The sequence below is a fragment of the Pyxicephalus adspersus genome, chromosome 3 (genome assembly GCF_032062135.1).
Source record: "Pyxicephalus adspersus chromosome 3, UCB_Pads_2.0, whole genome shotgun sequence".
In the NCBI taxonomy this organism is placed as follows: Eukaryota; Metazoa; Chordata; class Amphibia; order Anura; family Pyxicephalidae; genus Pyxicephalus; species Pyxicephalus adspersus.
Window position 1 is genome coordinate 27769989 of NC_092860.1, and position 22708 is coordinate 27792696.

Below are 22708 nucleotides of genomic sequence, written 5' to 3' on the forward strand. Positions count from 1 at the left end.
AATCTCTTTTTGAACTTTAGGGTATTGTACGAGCTATTAAGGATTTTCAGGGGCCATTGAAGGAACACGAAGTCACAATATTTGTAAGACGAGGAGGGCCAAATTATCAGGAGGGGCTTCGTGTCATGGGTGAAGTAGGTAAGTGAGTAATATTTTGTCTAAATTGTGACCAGTTGTACTAGGTTATACACAATTACAGGGCTAGTTAATTGTACCTTGTATTTTATTTTTATTTCTTATTAGGAAAAACAACCGGAATTCCCATCCATGTGTTTGGCACAGAAACTCACATGACAGCCATTGTGGGCATGGCTCTGGGCCATCGACCAATACCAAACCAGCCTCCCACTGCGGCACATACTGCCAACTTTCTGCTGAATGCCAGTGGCAGCTCCTCAGTAAGTCAGAGATAAACTGGTAATACAAAACCAGTGAGCTACATGCACTGTACTATCCAAATTTGTAAATAGAACTAAAACAAATGGTTTTATAAATGTAGCTTGTTATACAAATATATATCAAGACTAAAAAAAAATGATGGCTGCGTACACGTGTTCAATAATTGTCATTGGAAAGGATCTTTTCACTGTACACGTGTCAAATTCTTGTCCTTTACCAGCAAGAATAAAACAAGAATCATCTGACGTGTATGTAAGGCTCTTCCAATTAAAAAGATCCCACATACCCTGTTGGAATTTATATTGGTTATAAAAAAATATTTGTTTTGAATCTTCCAAAACAGCTATGTTTCGTTTTCCAGACTCCAGCACCCAGCAGAACTGCTTCATTCTCAGAATCCAGACATGGGGACATCACTCCAGCCAAAAAGGCCAAGCCAACTCCACCTAGTGGTAATTCAATCTTCTTTTCTGTTAAATTCCTCTTTCCTCTATTTCATTTACAGAAACCCTGATCTCCAGAAGGTTAGGTTTATATTTGCTTACCGCCAAGATTTGAGTACCCCAGTAAACCATGAATACAAGAATTTAACTCTTCTTGTGATTGGTTTCAGCAGTGCTAAAGCTTTACCTTTACATTACTTAGGGGATGAAAAAGACGTGCACAAGATGGTAAGTTAAAATTTAGTTTAGTTAAAATAACAAAATAATACATGGGCTGCTTTTTGGGGACAAACTAAGATTTCTATTGGCAAATTTTTTTGCAAAACCTATATTCTATGCAATCTAGAAACATCTGAAAATATTGTTTTTATTGATAAAATTTTTCTGTAAATATTAATGGTAAAAAATTATCAAAGAAAAAAGGGAGGCTTAAGACTAAGCACTGGTAGTACAAAATGCTTCAAGGCGCTGTCATGCTCCTTTCAATCACATCTGTATGAGATGTGTTGTGATGTGAATACAGCACTTGCTGAATATGATATACCAGTGTTCAGACGCCTTTTTTGTATTTGTCTCATATTCACTTTTGCTGAGGAAATGGTGCCTGGTTAAAATGTTCTAGTTACAAACCAGAAAAAAACCTTCCTCACTCATTCCCACTCTAACTAAAAACTAATATTTATTTCACCAATAAGGAGGTTTTGCTCATTTCTTGTGCTAGTATCTTCACATGAAATCAAGGGAACATTAGAATAATGCAGAAGAGTCTCTATACCTTCTCCACTCTATTCAGAAAACAACAGTTTTGTTTAGCGTAGCATTTGTGAGCCTAAAAAAATTCCCTTAATGGCAGACATGCATCATTTAGATTTTTTTTTTTTATTTGGAATTTAAATCCTTATATTTTGGACCTGATTGCTAACCAAAGTGATCCCAGTATGATCATTTCATTTTCTGTATTTAAGAAGTAACAAATAATTATTGTTAGAAATCCAGACTTGTATTCTTCTTCATTGCCACACATTGTTGGTGGTGATGGAGACACATTGGGCCTGATTTATTCATTTTTATTTATTCATTTTCATTGTCTTTTTTTTTTTACTCACTAATAAGTTGTGGTCCGTCTTTTAACCTGATCTGCTAATGGTCCCACAACAGATCTATTTAGCATCACACAAATTGTGTTCATCTACTCCTATTTTTTAATTCCTAGCAATTAGTTTCCTAGCACAATGCTCCTTTCCTGGGGCACTTTAAAATAACAAATGCAAAAATAGAAATATGTTAAACTTTAATTTGGCATGAACATCTAGTCATCAAGGACTTATTGTCACAAACAGCTAATGAAAACCTGTGCCAAGAGAAACCATGAGACTAGCATTCCTGACACTCTGAAAATGCTATTTTCCTGGCTATCTCTGGTTTCAATGCTTTCAGAAACAAAATATGCATTAAACATTATAGTGAAGTAGGAACTACTGATTTACATGCTTAGTATTGATAGAAAAACCCCTGGCTGAGAATGATGGGCACCTAATAGCATTTTTAAAAGTATTGTCAGTATTGGTACCTTCCATCTCCCATAATGTAGGTTTCAATAAAGAAATACTACAATGAGCTGGTAGCACGATAGAAAATATGTTTTAGATTGCCTTCAGTTTTCAATCAACTTTGATACATCGGTTTTCGACGTGAAACCTAACTGTCTCATTTTAACAGATACAGCGATCATATTTGGACCAGCTACAGGTAGGCTGGCAGCTGAAAGCTGGTTATTGGCTGTATTCTGTCTAAGTCTTTACAGTCCTAGTGTGTGTTTTCTGCTTCCTTGTCCCCAACCATCTCCACCTTTATGCAGAACATAGATTTACCATTAATATGTGTGCAAAAGACGTATTTCAGTAGCTCCCATAAGTAGTTCAGTCATTGTGGGGCCTGCTTTGTTGTATTTATAAAGTTATGTTCCATCTCTTTTCATTCCTGCTCTTTGTTTACATTGTGTAAGCCTATAGATTGCTGACCAAGGCTGGCATTAATGTAATGCATATGCTAATTCTTTATATATTTGTGCTATGAGTAAGTTGGTAGCTGACTTAGCTAAGTCACCTAAGTGTATGGAATACAGAACTCTAAATACATAATACTAAAAACTGTAGAATCCACAGCACTGTAAACAATCACTAAAGATTGTCTCCAGGTATTTTTGCCTATCTGTACAACATTTGGGCAGCTATTGTGAGTGAGCACATTGCTACTTACAGACATTTTGGTAGGTGAATATTGCTGCTCTGAAACGCTGTGACTATGTAATATATAGTTATGAGGCTAATGAATATTGGGGTAGAAAGCTACTGTTTGTTCGGGAGATAAATTCACTCTGTGCCAAGCTCAGACCCGTTCACAAGCTGAGAGTTCATGTGCATACTGTTATTAATATTACAAAGTATTTTTATTGTCACTACCTGTCCCTCAAAGGGGCTCACAATCTAATGTCCCTACTATAGTCATATGTCAATACCACAGTCTAAGGGCAATTTGGGGGGAAGCCATCTAACAAATAACTGCATGTTTTGTGCATGGGCCCTAACATGGCTACACATTAACACAATGAAAAAAATACTTATGTACAAGGGCTCCACTCTTGGAGATTAAAATGCTGTTGGTTTCACATACCTAACTTCTAAGTTGCTTAGATTTTGCTTTTGCATAACTTAAGGATCTGCTTTGAGCTGATTTTTGATAATTGTATGAGGAAGAAAGACAGTTAAGATGCAAACTAAAGCCTGTATACACATCTGGAATCATTAAACTAGACAGATGAAGGATTTTGTTGCAGTACAAGTTTGAGCTTCCACATGGGTCTCAAAAACTCCTGATGATTAGCAACTTTCTGGTCATTTAGCTGCAAAGCCTCATGACTTTCCCTATGAACAAGCCACATCTATCAACTCCTTGGCCTCATTAGTCAGATATAATTTACAGGAAAACACCTGTGACTTTTGACTTTTACCTCATGGCACCCACCTGACTTTCTTTTGAGCAGTTTCCTTTAAGGAGTTGTAGTTGCCTAATATCCTGTCTAAAAGGGACATGCAAAGCAAACAAGCTCTATATAGAAGCTGCTATTCTCTATCCTCAGAGCTGATTGGAAGTCCTACAGAAATTACAGTAAAACTAAACAGATTGATTGGACCATATTTATTAAAGCTCCCCAAGACTAGAGAAGATAGACTATCATGGGCTTACCTGGGTGATCCAGCAAACCTTAAATGGATTTTTTAAAAGAAATTCCTAATATTTGGCAACTTTCTTTAAAATTTTTGTTTACTCAGGCTTAGAGTTAGATAACGACTGCTTCCAGTTATGGCTTCTTTTTGCTATGTGACAGGTTGCCATTAAAGACAACCAAGAGTTTATTATGGCCTTGTGGTTAAAGTATAGCATTTTGTTGTCTGGATATTGCCAGTAAAAAAAAAATACCCATATTTCCAAAACATAAAGAATGATAGCAGAACTAATTTTTTTTAGAAATCCAAATGAACTTTGTGTACTGTCTGCATGCCAAGCTTAAGTAAACCACGAACGGGAATGTATTTTTGCATCTTTTGGACTAAGAAATCTTTACCTTCATAAACCAGAACAAGTACTGATCTCTATAGCCGTGGTCACTAACCTTTTCAGACCTACGGACCACTAAATGCACTGAATCAGGACTGCGCATGGTCAGAGATCCGTGTGTCACTCAAAGGGGAAGAAACTTCCCAAATAGTGACGTCATGATGGCAGAACCTGCCCACTCTGAGCCTGCGATGGGAGAATAGGCGGATTGTGTCCATACGGGGGACATGGTCACATCTAAACTGCATTTAGCTTATTTAAACTGAAAACTGTAGCTGAAGTTATGATCCGATTACAGGACAAGTTTGCAATGTACAATAACAGGCTGCAAAACAGTAATAAAATATTACACTTTTGTAACAAGCAAACATGCCTCGTTCCCTTCATTTTGGGGACAAAATAGAACTAGGGTAGTGCCTGCAGGGAGTACCAGCTAAAGGTAATGCATGCACTAGAATGCATTAGCACACATAGGTCTAATTTGACCTTTAAGCCGAATTTGCCCTGATTGGCTTTTGATTTGTCATGTTGAGTATAAGGCACACAGTAGGATAAACAAAATACCAAAGCAAGTCCTTAAGTTGTTGAAGATGCATTTCTTAAACTTATTGTTTTGCCTTTTATATTGTATTGTTTTTTTTTTAGTATATAATCCCACTGAGGTATGCCGGGTTTTTTTTTGTTTGGGTGTGAGGGGGGGCATTTCCGTTTTCATTCTTTTCAATCCATTTTCCCCTGGGGATAGCAAGTCGTGCTTTGCTATTGCATACAAGTACTCGTTAGAATGTGTTTTTACTGTGCTGACCCCCAGTGATCTTGGTATAGGGGTGTTAAGTAAAATGGCATCTGCCTGTAAAGCCCGCCTCTTTCTTAGACTTCGCCACCAAGCCACATTTTATTAAATTTGTCAAGCGGTTTGTCAATTCCCTTTGAGGATGGTCAATTATTAATGATGAAGAGAATACGATTGTCATTTAACAACTGAAAAACGACAATTTGCAAACTTCTTAAGTTGTTTGCCATTTATGTTAGTGGTTGAAAATGGATCGCACATCTGAGGTTCTGTAAATATGTGAAGATCATAGCTATGTTGTGTTATTCTCCTATGGATATGTGTGTGCTGATTGTCCTTTGCTGTTTCTGTGCTTCGATGCATTCCTGTGTCTGTTACCCTTCATGTCATTTTTACAACTCTTGACTCATTTAACAATTTTTATGTATTGCAGCAAAAGCCACCACATTATTCAGCCATCACACCAAATCCATTGTATGGGGCATGCAGACCAGAGCTGTGCAAGGCATGCTGGATTTTGACTATGTCTGCTCACGTTCCGAACCTTCAGTGGCTGCAATGGTTTACCCTTTCACGTAAGTTCCACCTACAGCCTCAGAGGTGCTTGTGCAGTAATTGTGCAACTTAATGTTTAACTTTACTTGATACAGGGAAATGTGAAAACTTGACATATTTTACCATTATCTATTTACTGTTGAAGTTTCTCTCACATTGTGTGTGGTTACTAAGACAGGAAGAGGGCTAAATCTTTCCAACAAGGATGCAAAGCAGTCAATGCACATTTTTCTGCATACCAAGAACAAGTTGGAAGTCTGGCAGGTTTCTGTTGCTGTTCTGTTTGCTGTGATGATTTCATCTACTTTCTGAATGGCAACATACAGAACATTTACAGTGGAAATATAGACAGCAATTAAAATTGTCAGAGCTTCTAACACATTATTGCTTTAGTCTGTTGTGGTTTACTAATAGTGACAAATAATTATTTCTTAGGGAATTGCCTGTACAATTTTTTTGCCCTGGTAAACCGCTCACAGGTGCTATGCGTAAAAACCCTAATTATTTTTTTTAATCTGTCCCAAAATTTGAATTTTAAGACAGGGATCCTCTAAAATATGGATAATGCATACCTTTACTAGCACAGCTTAATAGAGAAATCATTTTTCATAGTCAGGAAAGGTCAGCTAACAAACAGCTATGTTCACACCTCAGTCTTTGTTAAATGAGTTTTGCAGGAAGAATGATAGTTTATTCTTCTTTCTCTGTAGTAGTCAGATTATAAAGCTTTGGGTTTAGAACTGGAAGGGGGTCCTTGTCTGTCTTTCTACAGTAAATGACCAGAGGGAGCAGACGCTCCTTAGTATTAGAGTGCTTTTATATTTTTAGCAGTAAATTAATAGCAACTTTTTGGGATGGAATGTCTATTAGTCTAAATAGTAAGTGGTATTTGGTTTTAGTTGTAGAATTTTTTGTATTACTGATAATTGTGCATCTACTTTTTTTTTTTTTTTTTTACCAGTGGGGACCATAAGCAGAAATTTTACTGGGGTCACAAAGAAATCTTGATACCAGTTTTCAAGAATATGGGAGATGCTATGAGGAAGCACCCAGAAGTGGATGTGCTCATCAATTTTGCCTCTCTAAGATCAGCATATGATAGCTCCGTTGAGACCATGAATTATCCTCAGGTTAGTTTTACTTATATGCTTTGGCTCATCAAATAATTGTCAATAATTGTTTGTTGGATTTTATAGAAAATTTAGATTATGCTTTGCTGTTAGAATTGTGGTAGTCTGTTTTTACCTGGTATAAAAATTTCTATTTTTAGAAGGGTTGTTCTGATATGTAGAATATATTGACCGCTATTCTTTAAAATGTAATATTTAAATGTGTTGTCATTGTAGATCCGAACCATTGCGATCATTGCTGAAGGAATTCCTGAAGCTTTAACTAGGAAACTCATCAAGACCGCAGATGAGAAAGGAGTGACTATTATTGGGCCTGCAACTGTAAGTATTAGGTTGTCCTTCGCTCTATAGGTCTAAGCACTGTACTCTGGGAAAAAATAATTTATAAACATATACATATACACACCTGCTTCACTGAAAGTATAAAAATATCAATGCATTTCACCTATCCTCATTCAAGTAGAGGGTGCCGCCATCCTTCTCTTCTCTTCTTTCAGGGATTGCTGGGCTTCCCTGGTAATCAAAGCTGTGCACAGCTCAGTTTTGACACTAGAAACTTGGAGTGATCAGGCAGGTCAAGCACATTTTTGCAGAAGACAATTTACCTGTCCTTTTCTGCAATAATGATCTTACCTAATCATGCAAACTTAAAGTGAAATTTTAGTTCCGGTTTAGGCCTCAGCACAAAGCTGATTCTGTCTCTCTTTTCTCTAGTAGTGGAATTTATGGCTGCATTGGGGGGGAATATTATAATTTTATTAGACTGAATCAAGAGACTGGTGGATCTCTTTGAATGAAAGCTGTCTGCACACAGCTGACAACTAATCAGTAGAGGCAGAGAAAGTAAAGCATACTGCTGACAGCTGAGGTTTCAGCTGCTTTGCCCTATTCCATGGATCAGCTGTCAAAAATGTGTAGTGTAACAGAACCAGACGCATCACAGTTCACTGATTAAGGACTAGCGATGCCGATATGACTATAATATATGCGTGATAGCAGGGAAGTTGCCCCTCTACTGTCACTCACCCAAATCCATGTGTTCTGCAGACTTACAGGGTACTTTTCTAAGATACACGTTAGAAAACTTTTAGAGCTCTTTCACAGCTGGCATTGTTAAGAGTATGTGATAACATCACAGAGGACTCGAGTTCCACCGCACGCATCCTTTAAATTTGGTTCAGAATTTTCTGCTGCTTAAGATGGGATTAAAATTAAAAAAGGGTAAAATTTATAAAAAAGATACAAATATTTTGAAATGTCGAATCCTGAAAATGTCCATATTATCCTTAGGTTGGTGGCATCAAACCTGGTTGTTTCAAGATTGGCAACACAGGAGGAATGTTGGATAACATTTTGGCTTCCAAACTGTATCGTCCTGGCAGTGTTGCCTATGTATCCCGCTCTGGTGGTATGTCAAATGAACTTAATAACATCATCTCCCGGACCACAGACGGAGTTTATGAAGGAGTTGCCATTGGTGGAGACAGGTATGAGATCCTTTGAGACGGTAAACTCAACTTTAAAAATTAAAAATATTAAACATCCTAGATACTTATACATTTTATTGTACATAGTTTTGTTTCCCTTACTGTTTCTTTTTACCAGTTTCTTCATATGGCTGCAACATGCTGCTGTATAAAATTGGTAAAAAGCATTTTGTTAGGCGGTTATAGCTACAGAAAAACCACTGCAAACTTTGGGAGAGCTTTGTATGATCATTTCAACACAGCATTTATATTCATTGTTTTCAAAAGTAGAGCTGGATGGGCACTACACAGCACCTTCAGCATTTATTGGTGGCTATGAATGATGATGAATGATGATCATTCACTGACATTATAGCCACTCGGTAAAGGAAAAGGATGGGCTGTAGACGTACATGGGTCATGACGACTGTATAGTCAATCTGCTCAAAAGACAGGCAAGTTATTGAGAGTGATTGAAACTTTTAATTCTCCAGTCAGCAGCATACCCAGTGGTCAGAACTACAACACTGTTTATGGTATGGGAGATGGATCCGTACACTTAAAAATGGACTATTTGTGTTTTCAAGTAATGTTCATTGAGGTTTAGAAATAGAACTGTATAAAACTAAGCAAAGGTTCTATCTTGTCCATTTCCTCACTACTAGGTATCCTGGTTCCACCTTTATGGACCATGTCCTACGCTATCAAGATACAGAAGGAGTTAAAATGATTGTAGTCCTTGGAGAGGTGAGTTCATTTCAATTCCTCTAATACTACTGTATTCATATCAGGCTAATACTAATCATAAGTGGATAATTTTTTAACATGTATTGGCAAATCTGTGCCCTGAGCCATCTTAAAGAGGACCTGGCATTATTAAGAATAATATAGGTTTGGTGCATTAGATAGGGAGACTACTGGGTAATGTTACCAGTTGGGAGAAATAAAGATGAAAAGACAAAATGAGTATAAAGAACTTGGGTAAAGTAAGAATTAGAACTTAATTAAATGGTTATGTTGGGATAAGATCAAGGATGAGGGGGTTTTAGTTTTTTTTTCAGTTTTGGTCAAGATTTGATGTTTGGGTGGGTGCTAAATGTTAATCATTTATTTTTATTAGGTTATGTGGGAGCTTTAGGGGTTAGGTTAAGTGCTGAGCTGTAGGAGTTAGGGTGACTAATAAGTATGAGGGTCAAATTGTGTTTTAGGATACATTTTAAATGCTGAAAGGCATCAAAGGTAATGATTTAATGTTTGGGTTTAGGTTTTGAAAAGAAAAGAGACATTTTAATGTTAAATTTTTTCAACAAAAGAACATTTAGCAGAGCTGCAGGATTTACATGTTGTAAAAACCAGGATGGATTAACAAGAAATTGCATCTTTTTAACCTTTATAAATGCATCTATTTTGTGACATCTATTCTAAATAAGTTTTAGTAAACGCTTAATAACATAAATATTCTTGCTTTTCCTGCAGATTGGTGGTACAGAAGAATACAAAATCTGTCGTGGTATTAAAGAGGGCAGGCTGACAAAACCCATTGTGTGTTGGTGTATAGGAACCTGCGCAACCATGTTTTCTTCAGAGGTAATAAAAATAAATATGAAAAAATGGAGTACAGAATGGGCTTGTGTCTTGAGATTTATTGTGTCTATAAATGTGTAAAGCTTTTCTGCACAAGATGATATTGAAATACTACAACACTTGTATCAATATTTGCTATACTTTATGTAGCACATGATTTTCCAACTATGCTATTGGAGCTTTGGGAGTAAGATGCCTTTTTGGTGTCGCTGGATCCGGCCTTTATGTGCTATCAATTATTTCCTGTTCAGGTCATTGAAAATGGCTGTGGTTTCTTGCATTCTGATTGCATATAACCATATTTTGTTCATATATAATTAAGATCTATTTGGCTTATTGCTTGCAAAGTCAGATATTGCCTCACATGCATTTGAAGTATTTAGTCTCTTATAGTGGGGCTCTGTTATATGTGCAGTTTAGCTTGTGTTATCTGCCAGCTGACACATGATTGTGAGTGCTAACATCAGAGCCATGTGGTAGGTTGGAAAAAGTATAGGAAAAAAAAAGACAAGGAAAACGTTTGTTTTATTTATTTTTTAGGAACAATAATTATTAACTAATAATTATGCATGTTTATATGCTTTAGTTCCGCTGGGGTATTTGCATATTTGTAATTGCTTGTATATAAGCTTTTAAACAAGCCCTTACGAACCTCTAAAGCCACAAGTACTGTATAACTGTTCATCCTCATGTCCTTGCACATGAGGATTTTTGCTTGCACATGATAAGATGGTTGGTCAGCAGAGCTTTTTTACTGAATGAGGGGATTCCATGCAAGGGGATAATTTTTTTTAGCAAATTAACCCAATAGACTCTAGGTTAAAAACTGACAGCAGAAGCAATAAATTGCTCCTCAATGGCTCAGATAGAGCTTTGTGTAATGATTGTAATGATAATATATATATTTTTTTTAATTACAGGTGCAGTTTGGACATGCAGGAGCATGTGCCAACCAGGCCTCCGAGACAGCAGTTGCTAAAAACCAGGCCTTGAAGGAAGCTGGAGTATATGTGCCACGTAGCTTTGACGAGCTTGGTGATGTGATTCAGTGAGTGTGACTTCATGGGTATTAATTAACAGTTTGGATTTGCAGGTGTCAGTCAAGAAAATTATACATGTAGATTTTATAATGTTTAAGAAATGCTTCTCTATCCCCATGTAAGGAAAATCAAATACACAATTGTTTTTATTTAAAGACCAGCAAGCTTAGCCCTCTTTTACTTGTTTATTAAAGGTCAGTGTATGAAGATCTGGTTGCCAAAGGAGAAATTGTACCAGCAGAGGAAGTTCCACCTCCTACTGTACCAATGGATTACTCTTGGGCAAGGGTAAGTATCATTTAACATGTGTGTGATCCACATTAAGCAAGAATATATGAACAATAGCCTTTGCTAGACCATAGTTCTGTAGTTTCCATGTAGGTGCACATAATTTCCACAATATTAACTGTCCATGTTCCTGCCTAGGATGACCTCAGTGATTATAAAAAAGGCTAAGATCCAGTTCACATCTGATCACTCCTGTCTGTTGACAGAAGTTATTAATCACTTACCTGGCTTGATTTTATATACATACCGTATGGGAAAACTGTTATCCTACGTTGCTGACTGTCAATCATTTTAGTGCATATCTGCACCAAAACAAAGGAATGAAAAACAAATCTGTTTGTAGGGTAAAAATCTGGTGGTTTGTAATCATTCTTACTCCTATTGATTTCTAATCCAAAATAAATATCTGATTGAAAGAAAATTCAAAATTAAAATCTACTTTCGACTGAACACAAGCAGCCAGTTTTTCTGTTTTTGATTGGTATGAAGCGATTGAATGTCTTGGTAAATTTATATTGAAAGTAGGGTTTTTGTTTATTATGTGAAGTAATGACTTTTAACTCACTTGTACTTAACCAGGGAACAAATTAGCTGGTTGTAAAGTTACCATTCATACTTTCCACCAACCAAGTAATGGAACAAAAAAAATGTGTGTTGTCTTTTTTGGGGCTCTGTCCAATCAGATATTCTTTGGAAAATTGATCAGATTGGTCAGCTAATTCACACTGTTTGTTTAGGCTGGTCACAGGCAGAATTCTTTGATTAGCTGGTTGATTCTAACCCAACAAAACTTTGAAGTCAATCCAAAATAATATTTACTTTCAGCAGATTATAACCAACTAAATTTTCTCTCCTTTATCAGTAAAAAAAAAGTCATTGGGTTTGTTGGTAAGCCTTGATCGAAAATACATGTTGTGTTGTATGTATAATCAACAATTAATTGTGACCAAAAATCTGATTGTTTTACTTCACACAAAAAAAATCATAGGCAGAAAATATGAAATAGGTGTGCAGTTTTTGAGGCTTCTTAGCAAATCATTTACTGGGGAAAAAAACAATCCAAATGTTTACTCAAGCCAAAAATTGTCTGCAGATTTGCCTGTGTGTACCATGCTTACTGTTAATAAATAAACACTCCTAAAATTCTGCTTGTGGCTTGTCACAGGGAAAGTTATGAACACATATTTTTTCACTGTGTTATCTCTTAGTTAAAAAGGTTTAAGAGACCCCTTTTCAGAGTTGTAAAAAAAATGTATATTTGTACCTAAGACCTGAGTTTTTGTTTTTTTGTATGTAAATTCATGTGTGTGTTTCTCTTTAGGAGTTGGGATTGATCAGGAAGCCTGCCTCTTTCATGACCAGTATATGTGACGAGAGAGGCCAGGAGCTTATCTATGCAGGCATGCCTATCACAGATGTCTTTAAGGAAGATATTGGAATCGGTGGTGTGTTGGGCTTGCTTTGGTTCCAGAGGCGGTGAGATATTTTTTATTGTGTCAAAATCTTTATAGTGGACACGTTTTGGCAAAGATGTTACATGAATTTGAATGAATTTTATTCAAACATTACATTTCCTACAGGGTTCCCAAATATGCCTCTCACTTTATTGAAATGTGCCTGATGGTAACAGCAGACCATGGACCAGCTGTGTCCGGCGCCCACAACACCATTGTGTGTGCCAGAGCTGGCAAAGACCTCATCTCCAGTCTTACCTCTGGCCTGCTCACCATTGTAAGTTATTCACATATAGGAAAAACATCTGATACCATAAGAAAGTAATATTGTATTTTTTATTGTATCAAAACATCTAATGTTTCTTTTATACACTTCTGACTTCTGCCTTTTTATTTTTTGTATAGGGAGATCGTTTTGGAGGTGCCCTAGATGCAGCTGCCCGGATGTTCAGCAAAGCTTTTGATAGCGGCCTTATTCCCATGGAGTTTGTAAACAAGATGAAAAAGGAAGGAAAACTTATCATGGGTATTGGCCACAGAGTCAAATCTGTAAGTTTTCATAGTTTTTATTTTTAACCCACTTGCTATCTTTATAAAGTGCAGCTTGCAAGTAAAGTGACCAATTACAACAAATTAAAAGCCACATTGTTAGGTAAATCTAACTGCTTTTAAAAACAAGACACTATGGAACCTGAAATCTAACTTGATGGAAAGAGGATAATGAAGACACATTTTCTTGTATAGAGTAAAAAAAAAAGGCCCATATTGTGTACACGTAATTTTCTTGTACAATGCAGTTAAAATTATCATTGAATAAAATGCTGTAAGTGCAAAGTTTAGCTTGGTCATAAAGTGGAAAGGGCAGAATATAAAACAAGAGGATCAATAGGAGAGTCCAATTAGACAAAGATATAGTCTGTCCAAAATTGTAATTTACAATTATTTTTTATTTTCTCATAATAATATTAAAAAAAATAAACAAAAATAGATATAGATACTTTTAGGGTATTGTAGTTCATTGCTCAAACCTGTGGCTCATCTTTGACAGGCCTAACTGAGCTTTTGAGCTGAGATACCTTAGCTATTGTAAGGTATTCAGATTTCTGCTAGAACTCCACTTTATTCACAAAGATATAATATCATCTGTCCTTTAGTAGATTATCCAAAACAACAATTTTGCTTAAGAATTTTTTTATGTAAATCAACAGGGTAATTTGAATATAAAGTTCCATAGATGCATATACTTTAGTTGCTCTTTTTGCCTATTTCCAACCATGGAGATGATAGGAAAGTAATTCATGTGAGGACACCAATTGCCTTATTGATGTGACATGCTTCTCCATACCAGCCAAAGGTTACAGATGCAGGTATAGATTTGATGTCAAGTAGGCATGACTGCTAATACTTTACTACTCATGAGAGACTAGTGGCTATGAAAAGCATGTTTCCAAATACTATCCCTGTGTGGACCTCATACACAAATACAGTGACTTTTCTGTGGCATGTATTGTTCAGGACATTGTGGTATTTATTGTGAGCTTTTAGTACATTTATGTCAAGGTATTTATTCCTAAATTTCCTATTCCCCATTACCATAATCTAAAACTCTGTCAAAGATGGTTTCTATATCTTAGTTTTTTGTTTTTGTTTTATACCTTTTAGATCAACAACCCAGACATGAGAGTCCAGATTTTGAAAGATTATGTAAAGCAACACTTTCCAGCTACTCCTCTTCTGGACTATGCCTTGGAGGTGGAAAAAATCACTACATCAAAGGTAGGTATGCTATTCATGGAGCACAAGCTATACCATGATCTGCACCGTAGAGAATTCTACAATACAATCAGATTCCAAAACAAAAACTGTACTCAAGTGTTCTTGTGAACCAGCCTCAATTGGTGTTGCAGACCATGATGTTAGGGAACCTAATAATCTAATCCTATATGTGCTGTCAATTAGAAGAAACTGAATCATAATAATAGGTAAAGCATCTTGCATATTTTTCTTATAGTTTAGAGCTTATTGATGACATTGGGCTGCCGAAAATAGCTTTTAATGGTTTGTAATTTTCATTGACGTAAATATAAATAAATATATATAGGTCTATAAAAATGAGGAACCGGCTCCCTCAGGAAGTAGTTTCAGCAAGTTATTTAGATTGGTTTAAGAAAAAGCAGGATGCTTTTCTAGAAGCACAGAATATAACTGGGTATTAAGGGCTTTAAAGTAAAGATTGCAGAGACAATTGATCCAGGGAACATCCAAGTGCCTCATGGAATCAGGAAGGATTTTTTTCCCCTGTTAAAGCAACCAGGTTTTTTTTTTTTGCCTTCCTCTGGATCAACTATGTCCATAGGGTTTTTTATATCTGGGATATGAAGACTTGTCAATACTGTATTGTTAAACTGTTGGAGTTTGGCTTTAGGCAAACCACTGTTTTTTTGTGAAACTAAACTCCAAAATTAGTACAGAAATTAATACACAATTTAATTTTTTTTTGTGTAAACTAATTTTACCATGGCTAAACAAATATGGTAAAATAAATGTATCCTTGCAACACAGGCACACGAGACTATGTCACTGTTCCTTGCAACTGTGCACTTTTCTGTTTAACCACCTCATTTTCAGAATACTTTTTTTTACTAATATTGAGCATCACCACACTGATTGGATCATCATTGTGCTCTCCTCTTCTGTAAACTGCCCCAACTTCCTTTCCATAAGCCTTTCTGCTGCATAAAATTCCTGCCAGGTTCTCAAGCTTAATATGCACATTGTGGCCTCATTTCATTCATTTACCTAAAGCTGTGCAGCACCAAAAAGGGTCTTACAATGAAGATCTCTAAATGAGGTGAGTATAAAACGAAATTGCAAATATATATCATCAGTCTTAGATCACACAGAATTCGGTGACAAGTATGTTTGACCTGTAGTTGATCTCCTAACCTGCTTGAGTTTTGCAGTTTCATTGAATTGCTTTAGCGTACAAAACCTGGCCAAAGTGAACAAAGGCCCTATTGATACAGATTTTATTACAACCGACTAACCTTTCAGGGACTTCTGCTTTTTATCTAAGCTCAACTGCAGTGCATCTTGTCACTCCATTGCTTTGAGTCACCATGACTTTTTGACACCATGACAGGCTTCAGTAAAGCCTGTGTGCAGAGTCATGTGAAAAACAAGGCCAGTTATAAGCCAGACAAGACTGCAGGGTCCTTTATAGGTAAATTGATTAAACTCTGCTCCTATTCATGCAACCCTGCAACTGTACTAAAATCAATGCATTCCTACAGTGTTAATCTATATGTTCTATTATTCTCTTTAGAAACCAAATCTAATCCTTAATGTTGATGGCCTTATTGGTGTTGCATTTGTTGATCTACTGAGGAACTGCGGTTCTTTCACTAGGTAAGATATTATAACAGCAGCAAGTCCTAACCTCTGTTTAATGTTTAGTATTTTTTTTTCATTAAATAACTGCTGCACACACAGGGAGGCCTCCCTCCTTTCAGAAATGGTCATAGTTGTAGTTTCCTGTTTTGTACAATATTACTGTGTCTGTTGAGCAAAACCATATTGTCAGTAAAAAATATACTTAAATATATTTATATATTTATTACACTAAAATTATCTTATTTTTTTTATCATAAAAGAACTTGATGGTGCGGTGATTTTGTCCCCGACAGTAATAGAGAATGTACTTAGATAACCTTACCAGGTATTGCCTACCCCAAATGATCAACTCTATGGTAAAAGAATATTGTTATCTTGATAACTGCTCAAAATACAATACACATTAAACATAAGTAATGTTTTCGAAATACAGTGATATAGTAACATGAATTAAAGGCCAGAAACTGGCTCTAGACAACATGCAACTGACCAGTCATGATAAAGGTTTGATTAATAAACAAAGTTCCATAATTACAGTATCTGCAAAAAGTATTAAGAGGTTACAAACGTGTGATTGATGGAATCGGAAATTGAGTGACTTCCCTAAATTTATGCTCTGGTTTTTTATGTTAATCTTCAGTGTTTTATGTGTTTTTGCTTTGACACAACATAAACTATCTACTGGCCATGTACTGGCTTCTTTATCCTAAATGTACAGTGCAGTGTTAAATCATTCCCATCCCTGTTATTATTTAAGTTGGTTCACTACTCGTTTTACTCTTCTTTCCTGATGCTTTAAAGTTAAAGTAAAGATGGATATGTAATGATACTGCTGTTTTTGTCTGATTAGAGAGGAAGCCGATGAATACATAGAAATTGGAGCACTGAATGGAATATTCGTACTGGGCAGGAGCATGGGATTTATCGGTAAGTGTTAACCTACTCATCCACGTCCTCTGACGTTGCAACCTGAGGTTCATTGTTGATGGTGGTTGTTGAGGTAAACTCCAGTCAAACTTTTAGTGGAGAAGAGTTCACATTTTAGTCAGGTTCTAATTGACCTGTAACCCCATGGGGGAGATTTTCCCCAACCTTTTTTGAGTCAGAGCTCACTTTTTCAAGGAATGATTAGATAGCGCCCCCCTTGGGTGAACTATACTATTACCATACAATATATTGAAAAACAAGGACAGATCTTTTAAAATATTTTATTAGAATATATTACCAATATTGGCGTAATGCTCAAAATATTGTTCAAAAATATGTATATATTTTAAAAAAATAAATATAATATTAGTGAGATGAGCTTGGTGGCCAGCTATGTGTAACAAGCCCCCCACTAGCCACTCAGTCCCTCACACTGCAGCGTCTGCAGATTTGACTCCAGGCGGCAGTGAGCGGTACCGAGCGCTTTCCCTGAGCCAGGGTTCCATGGCATGAGGAAGGGGTAACTGCAGTGCCACCTCAGCGCCAGTCTGAACGCAGCCTTAAAGTTTGGTAAACAGCCAAATTTACATTTGAGGCACCACAGTGCACAGACAATTGGCACTACCAATTGCATGTTAGGGGGTCCCTAACATGCAAACTCAATTTGGGAACCATGATCATGAAATATAGCCAATCACCACTATTTTTACTGTTTGTGTTATTTTCATTAAATGTTTTTTTTTTTTTTTTTTATAAAAATAAAAAAAAGCAAAGCCCTTCAATTCTGTCATTACCGCCACAGAATGGGAGAGCAGAGCCTTCTGGCATACGCATGTCACAATTTTAGGAGGCTTGAGCTCAGAGAACAGGCATGCAAAAAGCCAAGGATCAGGATCTCATACATGCTTGGGTTGTTTTGCAGGACGTTCATGTTTGCAGTCTCTCTAAAGTAGTTCAATTTGTAGCCCATACCCCCAAGTTTTACATACGGGATTATGCACTTTTCTTCATAGGCTGTGTTTGGAGAGGAGGCAACAAAGTATTTTGACAAGCTCCGTTTTGGTTTATCTTCACTCTAAAGGCCTTTGTTCCAGAAGTTTTGAGGCATGTCTAGATGCTGAATATTGTTAGTAGGTTGTTTTGGCACAGTATAGACTATTTCATGCAACTTGACTGCAGCCCAGTTTTGTTCAATGACCTCCTTATTATTAGTACATCTTAAAACAGCAATGCGATTTTCCTTGCGGTTGTTGCTGAAGTCTTGTTGGTCTTCCTCAGTGACTTTCAACTGCTGTGCTGCGGCACACTAGTGTACCGCAAGAGATCTTCTGGTGTTCTGTGGGAAATTATCCAATTGTCGACTGTGCTGTAGTGACTGGCAGAGTAATGTAATACTCTTCCATGTCACTGGGTGGCAGTAGGGAGCTTAATTGCCTTGTTTATTCTTAGAGACGACAATTAGCTACAGGGTTTCATTTTGTAACATTTTTGATTTGTGGTGTGCCGCAGGATATTTTCAGTGTAAAAAATGTGCAGTGGCTCAAAAAAGGTTGAAAAACACTGATCTACCTGACTTTTTTTTCTGTTTCTTCCTCATGCTGAAGTTGGATTTTTGTTACGTTTCCTATTTGTAGGGATGAATCTGCTCAATAAAGGACACAGTAACAAATACATAAACAAAGCTTTAATGAAGGGTGATCCCTAAATCCAATTGTATTGTAAAATACAACCTGTAAAATGCATGGCTTGGTATGTAATTAGTATTTTGTTTTTGTTTTTTTGTTTTTTACAGGACATTATTTGGACCAAAAGAGGCTGAAGCAAGGGTTGTACAGGCATCCTTGGGATGATATCTCCTATGTGCTGCCTGAGCACATGACTATGTAAAGACTTGAACACTCCACTCAAAATACCTAATAGTGGTTGCACACAAGATAGATACTAGTGTGCAGGCATTTAAAGCAATGCAAACCAGACTATAGTGTACGTTGCTATTTAATGACTTAAGGTCATGGTCAGTAGTTTTTTTGTCCTGTTTATTTCTCTTAATGTTTGTTTTTTTTATCTCTCCTTACCCCCCATTCCTGGTTAATGTGAGGCACTGTTATTTTGTTATATGTAGATATTTACATCAAATAAATTGTATTGACTGCTGTATTTATTAAACTGAAACGGCATTGATTCCATTGGTTGGTTGGTTTAATTTATTTAATCATTTTTTTTTCTTTGTGTGCAATTTTCCTTGTTATATGTCCTTACAAAATATTGACAAAACCCAGACAGGCTTAATTGTATAGGCTAATAACCTTAACAATTTGAGCTTCTAGACCACGGCAAATTTTTACATTTTGGCATTGGGCCTATTTATTTGGCCTTACATTAATTTTTAATAATCTTAAAAGTCCTAAACTGGAGTCTTGGCATATTTCCTGTTCATAATTTTAGGAGAACAACTGCACTAATAGGATTGGCCGTTGGGATCATCAGTGTGCTGACCAATCTCAGCCTGTGAATGGACAGAGGGTAGAATGATCTGAAATAGGCTGACTTTTACATATATTTATTATAAGTAATTGGAGTAACACTGGGAATAGGGGGTAAGCATGAGTTTGGTACAGCATTAATTAAATGATCATTTGTGCATGTTTTTTTTTTTTACCAGTAGATGGCACTTTGTCCTCAGGTAAAATATTTCTTTACTATATAGCAGGGGTCCCCAACCCCTGGTCCGTTGCCCGCAGCTCTGGCCGCCCAGTGGGTTCAGAAGAAGGACCCCGCTTAGGGGGGACGCACTGGGGCGCACCGGCCAGAGCCATGGACCACCTCTCCGGTACACGTTGCAGGCTCTGGGCAGTGGGTGGGTAGTGTCTCGGGATCAGACCTGCGATGGGAGAGTGGGCAGGTTCTTGCATAATGACGTCACCCTGGGGGAAGCTTCTTCCCCTTTGAGTGACACACGGCTCCCCTTGTATGTGCCTTCCGGAGTCCATGCATTTAGTGGTCAGCAAGCTCCAAAAGATTAGGCGGCCACAGCTATATAGAACAACTTGAAGTTCCCTGCATCACTGCTCCAAGACAAGTGACAAGGTAAAGGACCCCAGTAGAAACAAAGAAACAAGTCTAAAAGTTTTTTTTTTCTATTTCCTTGGAAATGTTAGGTGTATATATACAATATATTCTTTGGGTTTTCACATCAGAATTTTTAAATGTCTGCAGAACGGGTTAAAAACATACTGACATTTTTTCCCTCATACCCTATTTTGTATCATATAGCTGTTCACATGGCATGAACTTGTAAACTGGTGCAAAGAGAAACTAGGAGGGATCTTGTTCCAGGGCTACCCAGAGCAAATAGGTGCCCCATGAACAAGTAAAGCAAAGCAATAGCTTGCATTACTGCTATATTATTCTGGGCTTTGAAGAGACCATTGACAGTCATTGAGAAAGTTAGAACTACCCGAAAAGGAAATTTGTGCTTTGGAGACATAATCTTTTTTTTTCAACTTTTTACATTCTCTCACTAGATCTGCCTGTTGAGAAGGTTCACTGGGCTGCCAAACTATATAATATGTTCTCTTCTAAAGCTTACTGGACCTCTGTAGCTCTTGGAAAGTAAAAGCAGTGTTTAGGTGGTATCATATACTTTTTGGTCCTTATGAGCATATATATTTACAGGCAGATATACATGTCCTTTGCATTTCCAAAAGATTTGATTTTAAAAGTTGTCATTGCTGAACTCGTTCAAAAGAATGTAAATTGGATATGAAGCTCACACCTGAAACGAGAATGGAAGAGGAAATGGAGGGCAGTTTGGCTGAGGAAGGATGAAGAGGGTCATCCACTGCAACAATAAAGTCACTGAGGATGAGGGTGGGCAGGTCAGTAGACAGCAACATTGTGGGATGAGGGTGAAAATGATTGGGGTTGGAAAGACTCTGTACAGTTAGGGGGGAGAATGAGACCCCCCCCCCCCCCCCTACTCTGTTGCCAGGTATAGGGGTATGTGTAAAGTGCATGCCTCCATAGGAGAGAGCAGAGGCAGAGGAGAAAAGCCAAGTTTCAATGAGAGACAGAAAGTTTAGAGATTTAGAAAAGAGAAGGTTGTATATAGAGGCTAATTTATTGCCAACAGATTTGGCATTCCATAGACTGCAAGAGAAAGGGGGTAGGAACTTATGGGTAGTGTGAATGGGAATGAGGTTAGGAGTAGGGTGTATCTTGGTGAAAGTGTAGAGAAGAGAGAGCTTGCGGGGAGGGGACCAAGGTATTGTGAAATGTCTCCAGCAAGTAGCGGTAGAGCAAAAAGGTGCAGAAGTACAGCCAGAGAAATCTGGGGAGTGAAGGAGCAGAGAGACTGGGAGTTATCAGGCTGGGGAGAAGGAGAGGGGATAGACCCAGCAGAGTACAGGGTGAATGATACATTGTAACAAATAATTGTGAACCACAGGAGCACAATAAACATGTGGGAAACTGAAGTCCATGTGAGTGGCCCCTGTATTATGGGTTGTAGTGCAATTCCTGATTACAAACCCTAGATTAATTCCCATCACACTTAAAAAAATCTTAATTTGGCATTTCAGATTTGGACAGATGGACTTGCCTGATGTTTAAATAGAAGTGCTTTGGGCACTGAATATGGATGGACAGATCAGAGTAACAAGGAATTTGGGATATCAGTTGAACCTTAGTAGGGGAAGGGTTAGCAGGGCAATAAATATCAATGAGCTCTCAACTGGAACAACTGGATAGTGAGCAGATAATTCTATGGGCAGATTCAAATTTGTGCAAAAAGTTCATTTAAAATGCATAACGAACTATAAACAATCAGATGAAATTTGTAGAGGAACACAAATGGGTAAACAGGCAGGATGTGGCTGGTAAAGAAGTGCTACATTGGGGATCAGTATAGAATCTTTCCCGCGTTGTTGGTTCGTGAAGAAGGGCGTTCTCATATTGGTATTTGGTGGGAAAATGACCCTCTTACATTGGTAATCATTGGGAGAAGGGTCTCTTTACCTTGTTGAATAGAGGATAGAACATTCTATAGTTAGTGAAAAATCCCCCTTATATTGATGTGCATTGGGAACTATGCCCACTTTCAAGATAGGTAAAAAGATCAATGGTGTATTGTTCACCTGCAAAATGCTCAAGGAACCCTTAGCATCGCCTGTGCTAGAACTGAGCCTTTTTGTAACAAATGTAGAAACTTACTTTTGGTATAAATTAGAACACACTTGTCTGTTAGAATAGATGTATATGTTTATATTCTTTATATTTATTGAAGAGAAAAACAATCATCATAAATTAATATTTGTATATCTTCAGGTAATTACAAGTATCATCGTAACGTAATGAAATATGCTCTAACTTATAAATGTAATCCGAGATAGTAGCCTGACCTTTAAATAAATGTCACAGTGTATGCCCACAGTGTATGCCACTATTAGTCTGCTAAAAATAGAATAGTTTCTTATTTGGTATATGTCAAGGCCTAAATAAATGTGAAAATTAAAAAATAACCATTCTGTTCATCATTTACCATATAAGAATTGTGCAATCTGCTGATGAATGGAATTGATCTTATTTCTGATGTTAGCAGACACAAGTAAAAAAATATT

At 37.0% G+C, this 22708-nt stretch overlaps 1 protein-coding gene across 3 annotated transcripts in view; it reads left to right on the forward strand.

Moving 5' to 3' along the window:
* ACLY (ATP citrate lyase) overlaps nt 1-19276 on the forward strand; it is a 68570-nt gene extending 49294 nt beyond the window's left edge. For 2 of the 3 annotated variants that reach the window (XM_072404066.1, XM_072404065.1), the window contains exons 11-29: nt 21-138; nt 244-398; nt 761-851; nt 2562-2591; nt 5687-5828; nt 6770-6938; nt 7155-7259; nt 8229-8425; nt 9070-9151; nt 9881-9991; nt 10909-11036; nt 11223-11316; nt 12638-12792; nt 12897-13047; nt 13176-13319; nt 14433-14546; nt 16096-16178; nt 17014-17090; nt 18883-19276. In XM_072404066.1, the coding sequence (XP_072260167.1) occupies nt 21-138; nt 244-398; nt 761-851; nt 2562-2591; nt 5687-5828; nt 6770-6938; nt 7155-7259; nt 8229-8425; nt 9070-9151; nt 9881-9991; nt 10909-11036; nt 11223-11316; nt 12638-12792; nt 12897-13047; nt 13176-13319; nt 14433-14546; nt 16096-16178; nt 17014-17090; nt 18883-18977 (2241 nt within the window). In that variant the 3' untranslated portion in view covers nt 18978-19276. The remainder of the gene's footprint in view (nt 1-20; nt 139-243; nt 399-760; nt 852-2561; nt 2592-5686; nt 5829-6769; nt 6939-7154; nt 7260-8228; nt 8426-9069; nt 9152-9880; nt 9992-10908; nt 11037-11222; nt 11317-12637; nt 12793-12896; nt 13048-13175; nt 13320-14432; nt 14547-16095; nt 16179-17013; nt 17091-18882) is intronic. The other variant, XM_072404068.1, reaches the window with a different exon arrangement.
* Nucleotides 19277-22708: the final 3432 nt, after the last annotated feature.